Raw genomic sequence first — 13,721 nt, forward strand, 5'->3', positions numbered from 1 at the left:
TGAGACCAGATTCACTGTTATTTGGGGAAAGAGAGGTTTGGGAAGAAAAAAACAAACTAAAGGCTGGGCAAACAGCCTCTATATTATCCACTCTTTTCTCTCTCTCTCTCTCTCTCTCTCTCTCTCTCTCTTTCTCTCGCTCTCTTTCTCTCTTTCTCCCATTCTCATTTACTTTCTCTCAATTACATTCATTCCAATAATGACTAGAATAGTAAGTTATCAAGGACCATTAATATTTAACAGAGGACTATCTACTTATAGCAGAAACTTCCCCTTTGTTATACGGGAACTGTGATAACTAGATTAACAATACCTTGGAGCCACACAAAACCAAAGTCACGTACCTTCTGTGTGATTATTTCTGTGCATCTACAATAACAGTCAAGTCTCTATATATATTTATATAAATATATATAAATATATATTTACATAAATATGTACATACAGATGTATATACATAAATATGTATATACATATACATACATATATATATATATATATATATATAATCATCACAACAATAACAGTGGAGCCTCAACTATGGAATCAATTTGTTCATGACATATTAAGCACTGTGTTGGAAATGTGCTGTGATGCCAGGATAATCTCACATGACAGACATGAAATGCTAGCGAGGCTTGTCTTGAGGACGCACCCGCATATATGACCATAAATTAAGCATTGAGGACACAAGCAGCGGGTCTGCCTGACAGAAGGAGGCGCTTAATGCTCGACTCGACCTCTTGCTCTGAGAAATTACTCCCGATAGACAAAGATGCAGCTGTTTTTCCACCGTCGGTGACAAAGGACAGAACACAACCAATGCCACTAGGGGGTCGATGTTTCACAAAGGATCCATCTAGTTGTCACTTGAAATCGTGTTGCACATGGTGGCCCATGTAAGTCAGTGATAGGGGGTGGTGATACACCCCTTCATCAATCGGTGATATTTGTCAAGTCCACATCACGCTTGAAGCCACAACAATCAATCCGGAGCTGCTCTTTCTAGCCGGATCAGTCAGTCACATTAGTTGTTAATTTCTTTTGCACAGAGGAAATAATCAATGTATTATTTTTTTGGCACAGGCTGATACTGTGTGATAGTGCTTGTTTTAAACTGAGCTGCCTTGCCATTCCCCACGAAATGCATCTCTTTCTTCATACACATTTCCACTTTCGCTATCTTCAATCTTCCAGTTTGACTTCTATCCCCAAAAGCTAAAAAAGAAGAAGAAGAATACCCACATTCTTCTCCCAGCTCCACCCTCTGAAGCCCTTCATGGTTGGTTGACATTTTCAAAGCTCTAAGAGTCCCATTTGGGTGGAGTTGCCAGGGAAACAAGGTGCTCCTGCATCCCCCCGAAAGGGTGAGAATGGTCGCCACTGTTGACAGCTCAAGAGGAGATGCAGACAGGCTTCCCGTTTTTGTCATACTGGTACACCAGCATCTTGATGCAGTGGGAGTTGGCTGGTGAGATCCAAGGACTGCTGGTGATGGAAAAGTTGTGGCCGACGTAAAATGGCGGCGGCTGTTTCCGGCAGCGGAACAGCGCTCGCAGCACACTGGCCGCCATGCCCCGAAAACGCTTGCTGATGAAGCAGTAAAGGAAGAAGTTGACCCCGGTGTTGAGCAGCGCCAGCATGTTGGCCAGGTCGGTGAGCAGGTGGAGCAGCCGCCCGCCGTCCTGCGAGGTTGGCGCGGGAGAATAAAAGTGGTAGAGGATCATGAGAGTACGCGGGGCCCACAGCACAGCGAAGATGGATGTGATGGCGAGCAGGATGGCCGTGGTCTTGCCCGTGGAATAACCGCGCAGACGGAAACAGTTGCGGCGGCGGCGCAGTTTCCGCACAATGACGGCGTTGAGCGAGAAGAAGACGGTGCAGGGGAGGAGGTAGACGGTGGCACAGTGGGCCCACACCAGGACGTGCTGAGCTACGCCACTCCGGCTGCCCTCCTCTCCGCCTCCCCCCGCCCCAGGCAGGCTGTGCCACAGCTCGGGCCACCAGTAGTAGGGTGCCGCCGAGAGCAGACACCCTATGTACACAGCTAATATAACTTTCCGTGTGCGGGCCGGATAGGAGACGGTGTGGTAGCGCAGCGGGTGGCACACGGCGATGTAGCGGTCCACTGTGAGCGGCACCGTGATCCAAATGGAGGTGTGGATGGATGAGAACTCCAGAACCTGCACCGCCTTGTTGAGAGACGGGGTTAGCGGCGTGCCCAGTATAAAGTCCTCCAGCAGGAAGTCGACAAAAACAATGAGGAGGAGGACGAGGATGTCTGCAGCCGCCAGAGCCAGGAGATAGTTGTAGGAGGACTTTTGACGACGTAGCACCAGCTGGGACAGGATGATGACAGTCAGGATGTTGGCTGGGAGGAGAAGAGAAGAGAAGAAGAGATGGCGATGGAGGAAGGATGAGGGGACGTGATTGGAAGAGGAAGATGGAAGGAAGGGGGAACCCGTTGGCGATCGAGACAGCATGTTGAAGAGATTGGAAATAGGATGAGCAAGGGTTACAGAGATGAATGAGAAAAATGAGGAGAGCGAGTGTTAGTGGGCATAATATTGAGAAGGGCAATGCTCATCCAGCCAACAACAAACAGTATGATTTACACAGAGAGAAAACAACAAGTATTATCATACACGGCACATGGTACACGGCGGTATGGCAAGGTACTGCTGCTCTACACGTGACCCCACCAACACATAAAGCAGGAGAAAATAACAAGCAGAATGCTTTGTGTGAATCGTACTGAACAGACCAACAGGCGTTCTGAATGCCCTCTGCCACCTGCAATATTTCCTCCCCGGTTCCAAATGAAGGGCACAAAAGATTCAATTCAAAATTATTATTGTCATGGTTCTGTACTGGTCATTTCCAGGCAGATGTCCCGCTCTCTCTTTGATCCCTCCTATTATCCCCGCCTCCCTCCACTGTGCTCTCTCACCTACACCTGCAGTTCAGTTCCAGCTGCACCTGCCTCTGCCTCAGGCCCATTTGTTAGCTCTATTAAAGAACAAAGACACAACAAAAACATGGGGGGGCAATGTCCGGCATCACCACCGTGCCGATCTGCCGGCGACATCCCTGTCCTCCCTTCTGAATATATTCAACCTCCGTATTCCTGCTGTGCTTATCCTCTTTGCTCTCCAACTATCTGATTTTGCACCTTGTTTATATGTATAGAGAAGATGTTACATGTCCTGTCCGCCCCTCCGCCGTCCCTGCTCTGTTTATCTTCCCATCTCGCTCTATTCCTCATTCAGACTGCTGCATTTCGTATATTCCTCTTTTGGACCTGTCCACCCAACTCTACCATACATCTCAGTCATGACCGACTATATTTGGTTCATCCAATAGCTCCAGCTTTTGCTCAGTGTCTGTCTGTCTGTGTGTCTTTTGTCCTCTCTACCAGCGGTCAGGTGGTTTGGACACGAGGGGACAGTCTACCTCGTGGCAATGAAGAGAACGTGGACACAGAGGACTGGGTGTAATTTAGCCTGCCGTAGTCGGTAGCGGCGCATGGCCTCCCTGCATCATTCTTGAATCAGCCCAAAGTGGAGCAAATTCTGAATCTCAAGTGGAACGTTAGATCACAAGGTGAACGTCGGTCCGCAAAAATGTGTAATGTTTAAAAGCCGAAAATGATAATTTTGTTTCCCCTCATCTCGAGAGGTCGTCTTCAAAGATTTGTGAGCACGGCAACTTCGAAATGATGACAGAGGGGTCACTTGATTGAATCCTAATGGGAGGCAGATTGACTGAATTGCAATGCTTAAAGCTCTCCGTATACCCAAATATACTCTCCAGTTATATTAAATTGGCACCAAAAGGAAATAAAGATGTGCTCAAATGTGAATGAGAGTACATTACTGGAGGCAATTGAATCACAGTAATCTTGGTGATCTGTTGAAACAGCTTTTTATAAGGTGAAATCAATATCTAAGTTCTTTATGCCATCTATGTATATGGGAGGTTAAATGTTACTTTCAAAAGTCAGCAATGATTAGAATGACTAAAATGTCTCCCGCGGGCGATTTATATTTGATGCCGCACTGGGTCTATGGCTTGAAAAAAAAAAAAAAATCAAGATGCAAATATTGATGTAGTCATTTTATCATTTGCCAACCACCCCATCCCTGCGCTGCATGAAGCCGTGGCCGATCCGTCCCTTCAGATGAACAGTGTCTGACAGTGATTTACATCACTGCATCACAGAGACATCAAGGCACTCAACAGATGTTGCCGGCTATCCAACGTGGGGAACGATTGTTCTGTGGTCTCATCCCCCTTTAGTGGTAATAGATCTGGAATTGGATTAAATATGGCAGTTTGGAGTCTGGAACATCGCACTTCACAGCCCCAGCCACCATCAGCCGATTACAAATTACAAAGCCAGCTCCAGATAATGACTTAAGATGTCCTTGCCAGAACGGGGGATGAGCAGTGAAAGGCACACACACATTAAAGCCTCGTCATGCATGCACAGGCATACAAACATGGTTGCATGCACACGGGGACTAGCACACACACACACACACACACACACACACATACACACACGCAGATTCAAGTGTATATATCAGGTGTAGAGCAAACCAGGGGCCTGATCGGTTGGCCGGACGTACGCCACCGAACGTGGTTCTTACACAGACAGCTAAATTACTTTCCTGCCGACTCCTCCTTGATTGTGCTATCGATTTATGATTCAGGACCCGCCGTCATTAAAGTGAACTCAGATTGTGGGCGCAAACTGTCGGTCTGCCATTTCGCTAGTATAGGGTGACCACATTTTGAAACCCCCACACCGTCATGCATCAGCAACGTGCACCGTTATGCACGGTGTTTTTTTTGTTTTGTTTTGTTCAATAAGGTTACTGAGAGGCACAGGGACCCGCAGCAGAGTCGCCTATAGGAAACGCGCCAGCCTTACACACACACACACACACAAACAACTCCGAAAGCACACAATTCACAGCCACCGGGTGGGCGTGGTTATACGACGCCCACTTCTCCGGTGGGATCTTCGTGCACGCTCTTTTCTGCTTGCTTTTATACAGTACATCATATATGTAAGCGCTGAAAACAAGCATAATCTTATTATCATTATTTCAACTGTGCTGAAAACCTAGACAATTTGGTAGTGAATGCTGAAAACCCGGGACATTTTAGTGTTTAACCGATATCTGTCTCTTGAAAGATTTCAGAACGGCAAATCATATTATTTCACAATAAACTTGCTCTCATGACAAATCAGATTATTTTTATTCAAATTTGGCTCCTGCTTGACTTGTAATTGTCTAGCAGTATAGCAGAAATTTGCCTTTTAATTATGTATATGTTAGTGACCCTCAAGGATCATAACTGCAGAACTGAAGAATTAATCAAGAATGTAAATTGGTTCATGGCGGGCCAGAGTTGAACCCTTTCTTACCCATTACCTCTTTTTCGCCTTTCCAACACCCCTAACCAGTGGCGGAAAAAGTACTGGAAAGCCACACTTGAGTAAAAGTAGAGATATCTTACAGAGATGTCTTGGAGTAAAAGTATACTGTTTTGGGGCTAAATGGAGCTAGGTAAAAGTAAAAGTCGACAGAAATATAGTAACTCAAGTAAAGTAAAGATACTCCAAAAAATACTTAGAGTAAGTATAGTGATGAAGTATTTTTACTTTGTTACTTTACACCACAAACCCCTCTACCACTCCTTCCCCCTTCTATGCCCCCCCCACACACACACCTCTCTCCTTCCCTATCTCAGTCCCAGTCCTCAACGCAGATGTTGTGCCAACATACTTTGGTTGGTATTTTCAAAACATTGTGCCAATCATTAAATAACCTTGGCAACTTTGGCATGACACTGTGTTGGGTTGTGCACACCAGTGTTGGGTCGCTCGAGAAATCTTGAAAATCCTCTTTTTTTGCCCACATTGGCATAACATTTGCAAGATCACCGAACATTTGCCAGCCTTATCAATGTTATGTCAATTGGCACATTGTTGCCCATTTTTGCTCGTGCAAACTGCATATATATGCATTGACCACACATGTTAAAATGCAACTTGTGTTTTTTTGATTAAAGCAAATATATATTTTGTCATTATGTGGGACCAACAAATAGATAAGATAAGATAAGATAAGATAAGATAAGATAAGATAAGATAAGATAAGATAAGACTTTGTTCATCCCTGGGGGGATCTATGGTTAGATATGGTTATAGTCAGAAATATGGGTGGCACAAGTGAACAAAAATGTATTTAGGGTCCTGTATACCTGTGTAACTGCTACCTAGGCCTCTTCATCCCCATCCCAGCTCAAACCAATCTCCATCTTCCTCCCTATTCCAGCTCTTCCACCTTTCCTTTGAATACTGGTCATCGCTGAGCTCCTGCTGATTCTCCCTGTGGAGTCATGTTAATACAGCCAAGCAAGCCCTACACAGTGGACCTCACCTATGATCTATTGCCTGATCTATTGGCATGCTCTCTCTCTCTCTCTCGCTCTCTCTCTCTCTCTCTCTCCTCATTTAAAGAGCCTGTTATGTGATGGGGAATGGTGGGGGTGCTGTGTGACTTTTGGATGGATGTTATTCTGTGTGGGCTCCCCAGTGAGAGAGGGCTTTACAGGCACAAACAAAGGAGATCCATGATGAGCTTGACATTTCCATTTAGCCCTGGCCAGCGCATGTTGCGCTTCCCATTCATTTCAATTGACTTTACTTTGTCGCTGGGGCTGCAAAATGAGAGTGGCTGGGCTCTGCTTGGTATTCTGAGGCCATGGAGATGCACAGGGCTCATCTCAAAGGGAAAGGGGGCAGACAACTGGGGGATGCATGCTGGATGGCCACAGACAAGCACATCCAAACACGTATCAACACACACACACGCACGCACGTACGCACGCACGCACGCACGCACGCACGCACACACACACAAGTTGACATCCAAACAATACCACACAGAGACACAAGGACACGCAGATACAGACAGATACACATACACATACACACTCGCAGACATCGACACAGTAGCTAGGGTCACACCGCCATCAACAGGGCTACAGTGTGAAGCCAAGCAGCTCTCGTCTCGTGACTGTACGGTCACACTGCCGGCGACGGGGCTTCTGTGCTCCTGGTGTTTGTGGGCGTGTCAGCTCAAAATCTACTGGCTGTTGTGGGGGCACCAAACATTTCAAACCTCTCTCCTTTTCCATATTTAATTTACATTATATAGATAGAAGGTGCTGTTTGTACTTTTTTTTATTAAAATGGTGTGGCTTTTCTTCGCAAAATAAATTACCTTTCAAAAAAAGTAGCCATCCGTATCTTAAAGGAGATACATAAAATGACGTGTTCCTTATTTTATTAAGAGTTTAAGGGACGTTTTTCAATTTAAAAATATCCTAATCATGAACAATATGCAGTGGGCACAATTAACAGCATATCTTCACTCCTATTGGCTATCGCCCGGCGCGCGGCGCTTCCCACATGCATAAAGTTGAAACCTGCTCAACTTTCCTCGCTGCCGTGAAGCTGTGAGCTCGTCGCCCGGTCGTCGCCGGTCGTCGCGCCGCCCCCTGCAGCTGAACGAGCTCTGTTTGAAATGCATTGCAGCCTGTCGCTTTGCAGCGCATCTCTCTACCTCTCACTTGGCAGAGAATTAAGCAGCATAAAGGGCTTGTCTCCACCAGAGGGAATTGGAATGACCTGTAGCACACATAACAGACTTTGCGTTTTTGTTTGTGTGTATGTCTTGGCTCCTGCACTCGTGATTCTGGCACCCATACTAGCCTGTCTCCATTCATGCATGTTAGTTTCTTTATATGTACGTGTGTAACCTCCCCCTTCCCACTGTTTTTTTCTAAAATTACAGAGGACAGGACCATTGACGTGTTTAGCAGGAGAAATGAGGCACAGCATGCTCCCCCAGGAGTGTAACAAGGCTGAGTCATCCCGTCACTAAAAGGGATGCGACCGGGCGGGCTGCCGTCAAACCGCCAGAGAACAGCTTAACCCCCTCCAAATCGGCAGCGAAGCACGTTAAAACCAGTCGCCAGCCCCACACCATTCAGGCATCCATCCCAGGAGCCCCCACGATTTCAAATGGGATGTTCTCGTGCTGAAAATCATAAGAGGCGTTTGAAATTCAAGAATGCAATCAAAGATATTTTTTCGCCATTCGGAGGAAATTGGTCCATGTGAGCTGCACAGGCAAACGGGCTAATGAGACCGGAGGAGAAAATGAGAGGAATGGAGAGGGATGAGGATGGCTGGGGGGGCGGGGAGGGGGGGGGGCATTTAAGGAAGGTCATGCAGTGTTAAAACACACAGCAAACAAACAAGAGAGTAGCTGATGAAAAGCGATGTGAAGGGAGGACAGGATTAGATGGAAAGTCAGGATGAAAGAAAAGAGGTAAAAAACAGCAGGGCTGCGAGAGGGTGGCGGGGGGAAGGAAAGAGAAGAGAGATCGAGAGGAAGAGGAGTGAATATCAAAGCCTGCTTCAAAGGTCACAGTCACTTTGTACCTGACGACGGGCGCTTCCCCTTTGTCTTTTAGAAAGTGTCAAATTGGACATAGAGCAGAGCCACTCTCTAATTCCCCGAACAGAGAGCAGGAGCACATCCCGGCTGCAGAGCTAGATGGCCCATATATTACGCGAGGCGCTGAAAATGAAAATGAAACACATTCAACATAATGTTGGATTCATATACTCTCTTCATTTAGCTCGGAATAGCTTTAAGCCCAAACGTTGTCATGGAGGTCTATTCAGTCACCAGACTAGTTAGAACCCCGTTCGGCTCTCTCCGTCGCATTTACATGCGTGCCGACGATAACACCTTTTTTTGGATGTTCGAGTAAGCCGTCACATCAACTTGTCACCCCAGCTGCTGCTGGAGGAGGATAGCAGAGAAATAAACGACAGGATACAAGCAAAAAGTCTGTGAGAGAACTAGGGGAAAAGGGTGATTTTGCTAACGATATTGATGCTGCTGCGGCGCTCTGCTGTCTGCTCTCTCATCCTCCTTTGCCCAGGTTTATAGCCGTTTCGTTTGGAGAACTGACCTTAGTGGCTGAATGTGCGCTGGGAATGATTGTCCTCACATCAAGGCTGACTCTGCTGACAACAAGATGGCATTGTAAACTGGGAAAACTCAGTTAATCATGTTAAATGGGGACTATAAACAACAGTAATGTGCTCTTGTAGTTTTTCCAATCACTTTTTATGGGTATCCTGCCCCCCCCCCCCTTCTCCCCTCCATCACCAACACTCCAAACAGTGATAGTAAGGAAAGCGTTTAATGAGCGGAAACCAAGGAAAGGTGCACAGAGGTGAAAAGCATTGATTTGGGCAGAGGCAGAATTTGAGTACAATCGGGTGCAGAGATAGATCAACTGATGTCTGAGAGCCGGTGGTCATACCATCACCACGGTACAATGACAGACACATTTGAATATCAAGGTTTACATGCTGTGAACTGGTAAAAGTCAGAGTGAGCCACATCAACAACGCCGGATGATTTACAGTCCAAAACTCCTTCCTTGCCTGCCCGCCCTCCACCCTGACCCACCCCCACCCCGACCTGGCCCACAACAGCCGGACACATGCCCGCTGCCTCAGTCTGCCTCATCCTTGCCATTTCCTCAGACGCAAGCTATAGACACAAACCAGAGGGAGCCATAACCGCACAGCTTGCCCTCCCGTCCCACTTTTCCCAACGGTCATTTTGATTACCTCCTCATTTTCCATCCCTCCTTTTCCGACCGCCTCCCGCAGTCAGGGCGAGCGCCTACGTCCGAGAGGGCGCCTGCATTCCATCGCCTGCCGCTCTGCTTCTCCTGCGGCGGCTTGGCTTCGTAAACCTTTACTTTAGTTCCTCTTATTTAAATGAAAACCCGGATTTCCATAGCTCCACTTTTACTGTGAAGGAATCCATTAGCGAGCAAGCCCCCCCTTAGTCCTTACCCGCCTGTTCCCAATGAAGGCATCACCCTGGTAGAGATTGGCAGATCAATGGTCCAAACTGAAAATCAATGGGGGGCTATTACTTCATTAAGTGGTGGCTGACACCCAGCCTATGTAGCTCTGTAGGAGAGGTGATCATTAGCGCCCTGCTTCCTTCATCCCTCGGTTAATTGGGTGGCGCAGGGCGCAGGCCGTTCCTCTGATTCGAATAATGTGTCAAACCTACACTGTTGACTTTCTGACTCATGCCAGTCGCATGCGGATAAGTCACGGAAGGTGACGCGCGAATGCCAAGACTGAGAGTTAACACATGACACATGATTAACATGTACTCTTCACCTTGTTCTCTGAAACGTACAGGACGCTATACATGTGTAATGTGCACATGGAGTCTTTTGAACGTCAAATCTAAAACAACTGATCATGTTTATTGACAGAGATCCCCCGCTTGAATGTTGGTGATCGAGTGCCAATCACAAGATGATTCCCTAGCTCCTATGAATCAAATTCCTTTCAGTGGCCTGGCTTAGATACGGCTGAAATATGTTGGTGGCACCAGAACAACTGGAAGGCGCTTCAGCAGAGTACCGCCTCGGCTGTACGTGCACGGTGACTGCAAGTCAACTCTACGGGCCTGAAATTCGGAGCTGCACGCGTTGCAGGCACATGCTTCGAGACCTTATGGCGACACATTGTGGCGTGAGGTCCAGACACTGAGGAACTACTAAGATATTGCAAGAATAATGGAAAGAGTCCACTTTGCGCCATGAGGATATAGCGCACAAAGCCAAAATGTTTGCTTTGCAAGCAGGCGGTCATTCTGTCGCAGGCAGTCTGGTGTAGTGGTATCGAAAAAGAAGGAGCAAAGGAGCGAGCGATTAATTAAAAACATGGCAATTCGTCTCGGCCCTGTCGTTTGTGGCTACCCCACTCGAAGCTTAAGGGTGCTACTTCACTGACTGTTATTATTAATCTCTTTCACTCACTCGCTTTTCTTTCTCCCTCTCTCTCCCTCTCGCTCTCTCTTTTACTGCTGCGATTTGTCTTTTAGCTCCTTCCTCTGTGCGTCCATGTCTTCTTCCACCCACTGTTCGGTGGAAGCAGGGGAGCTTTTACGCCGCCCTGTCCTCGATGGCGTTGTGTTTTTATAATTTTCCCTGCACGGGGTCGCACTCCAATCATCGCCGACCACTCCACCGACCTAATCCCCCTTTTCCTATCACCAGCCTTCATCACATCCTCCAAACTCAAATCCATACGCTCATCATCTTGACACCTTGTTTCGGTTTTGATCCCTCTCTGCCTGCATCTCAGAGGTCAGATCTGTGAGGAGTACACAGAAAGGAAAAAAAAAAACAATAAAAAAAAAAATAAAATATATATATATATATATATATATATATATCCACACATACACACAGAGTATATATCACTGTTAAATACAGAATATATATGTATATATATACACACACAGTATATATCACTGTTAACTAATGGAATACGGGTCGGTAATTACAGTCACAGACCTCGATGCATACACGCTAAGACAAATATGCAGAGGTCTGTAGGTTACACTGCTACTATTAACGCATTCAGAGCTCATGAAAGATTCATAAGCGTGGCTCGGGTCAAACAGAGGGGGCTGTGGAATGAGGATCGAAGGCCTCGCTCCAGTCAAGTGGCGGCTCTCTCCACCATGCTACAGCCTTTTTGCTTCAGACAGCGAGGGTTGCATTGCGTATCCGGCAACTGTTACTTCAGCGACTGCACAAACAAGCCTGATTTATCAAGGCAGTGCAACTCAGCAGTGTGTCCAACTAAAACTCAGATGGCCCCATCAGCGAGAACCCGGAAGGATGGCGGACAGAATTAATTTGGGGGACTATGTTCACCGTGCCAGAGAAATAATTAGACAAGATTGGATGAAATAAATACCTTACTTTTACAACACGGCAAGAGTTGGAGCGACCGCCTCGCCGGCATACTAAATACCCTGCCATCGCTTCTGTATTGCAGATTTCCTCTGCTGATAATACCTCCGTCTTGCGGCGCTACACAGGACTTCAGCAGCGATATCCAGCTTTATTAGTTGGAATACTCTATAGGGTGGATCTCTGGGAGTCGTCTCGGTCGGCTTTAATAACACCCGCTGCTACTGCTATCAAACTTCTCAATTCTCATTATGTGCAAAGCCACAATTTGATTAGAGAATGTTGTTGATTTTTGTCTCAGCTTCGCGTGGGCCTGTAGACCAAATGAGACTGTAATTGTGACAAAAACTTTATAAAGGACTTCCAATAACCAATGATGTTTCATTCATTGCGTTTGTATTTGTTCTCTGTTTGAATGTTAATGTGTTTGAGACAGTTTGTGTCGCAATGCACTGGAGATAAATTCTGTCTTTAATTGCTTTGGCTTTGACGACTTGTGAATAACAAAATGGAGAGAATAAAAAAAGAAATTCCTTGTGTCAGCCTTCGTTCTGTCAAAACCACAAACTGGAAAATGAAACATTTTGGAAAAAGGGAACTAAAACAGAGTTTGTGTCGCTGTCAACACCTGATCCCCAAATCTGTGATTACACATCAGCACCTTTCTCTTTCACCTGACCTCCAGACTCTCTACCTCTACCTTGCGCTCTCTCTCTCTCTCTCTCTCTCTCTCTACCTCTCTCTCTCCCCCCGTCATTTTGTCTCACAGTTTCTCTCGCTCTTTTTTAATTTCACACACAACTTTGCCACTTGATCTGTGACAAGGTCAGTCATCATACGCCACATGGTGGCGAAGGAAGCTCTAAATGGGTCAGACGAACGTACTTAGCAGTTGACGGCAGATTCACGACAGTGAAGCCTCATCTATTTGGGTGATGTACGATGCCGACTTGTCCCTTTGGCCAAGTCTTGGACATTACTCAAACAGTTTGTCACAAGGAGCTTCTAACCCAAATCCAAGAGAAAAAATTTGGGACGCTTTGAGCCGATTGTGCATCGACAGCAAACACATTGAGGGAAAAATTAGATAAATACGATTTACTTTATTTGGCCAGTATTTCAAAAACAGGAAGGCAGCAGACAAATGTAACAGCCCGACAGGTACAGGGTCCGACGCAACACATGCAGACTCAAGTGATCGTCACAAGGTCAGACGGAAAATTCACCGGCGTGCACACACACACACACACACTCACACACACACACACACACACACACACACACACAGAGCACAGCCACACATGCGAGCATGCAGATGAGCGCACGTAATAGAGATGCAAGGACCGGTGCATGCTGAATCCCAGGACAGTCAACAGGGCCACAACACAGCCATCACACGGACAGGCGCTTGGATAAACACGCAAACATGCGAACAAACTCAAACTCACACACACATGCACGTCTGGTCTTACCTGGCAGGCCAAGGCAGAGCAGGACGCTGTAGTAGATAACAGGCAGGGGTCCGAGGGGGCACCCTTGGGGCACCTCGGGGGCTTGCTGCCCCGGGCTCCAGGCACTGCCATTGGTGGACAAGACGGGGAAGATATGACTGTGTTCCATGATCTCTTTGTCTCCCTCGTCCTCTTCCTCAGCTTGGCTAAGTGTCAAGAAGCACCCCCCGCACGCACGCACACACGCACGCACACACACACACACACACACACACACACACACACACACACACACACACACACACACACACACACACACACACTCAAACACTAACAGTGCCTAGCAGACCATTTGGTAGGAGAGGGTGCTCT

The 13,721-nt window shown here is 46.8% G+C and overlaps 1 protein-coding gene across 1 annotated transcript; it reads right to left on the reverse strand.

The window, feature by feature from the left end:
- Positions 1-1,394: 1,394 nt before the first annotated feature.
- gpr139 (G protein-coupled receptor 139) lies at positions 1,395-13,518 on the reverse strand (the record flags this gene model as incomplete). The annotated part of the gene is made up of 2 exons (XM_080009616.1): positions 1,395-2,371; positions 13,371-13,518. 2 exons carry the CDS (start codon positions 13,516-13,518, stop codon positions 1,395-1,397), a joined length of 1,125 nt encoding a protein of 374 aa, XP_079865742.1.
- Between the last annotated feature and the right edge of the window lie 203 nt (positions 13,519-13,721).

Source organism: Zeus faber (assembly GCF_960531495.2).
Source record: "Zeus faber genome assembly, chromosome: 11".
NCBI lineage: Eukaryota > Metazoa > Chordata > Actinopteri > Zeiformes > Zeidae > Zeus > Zeus faber.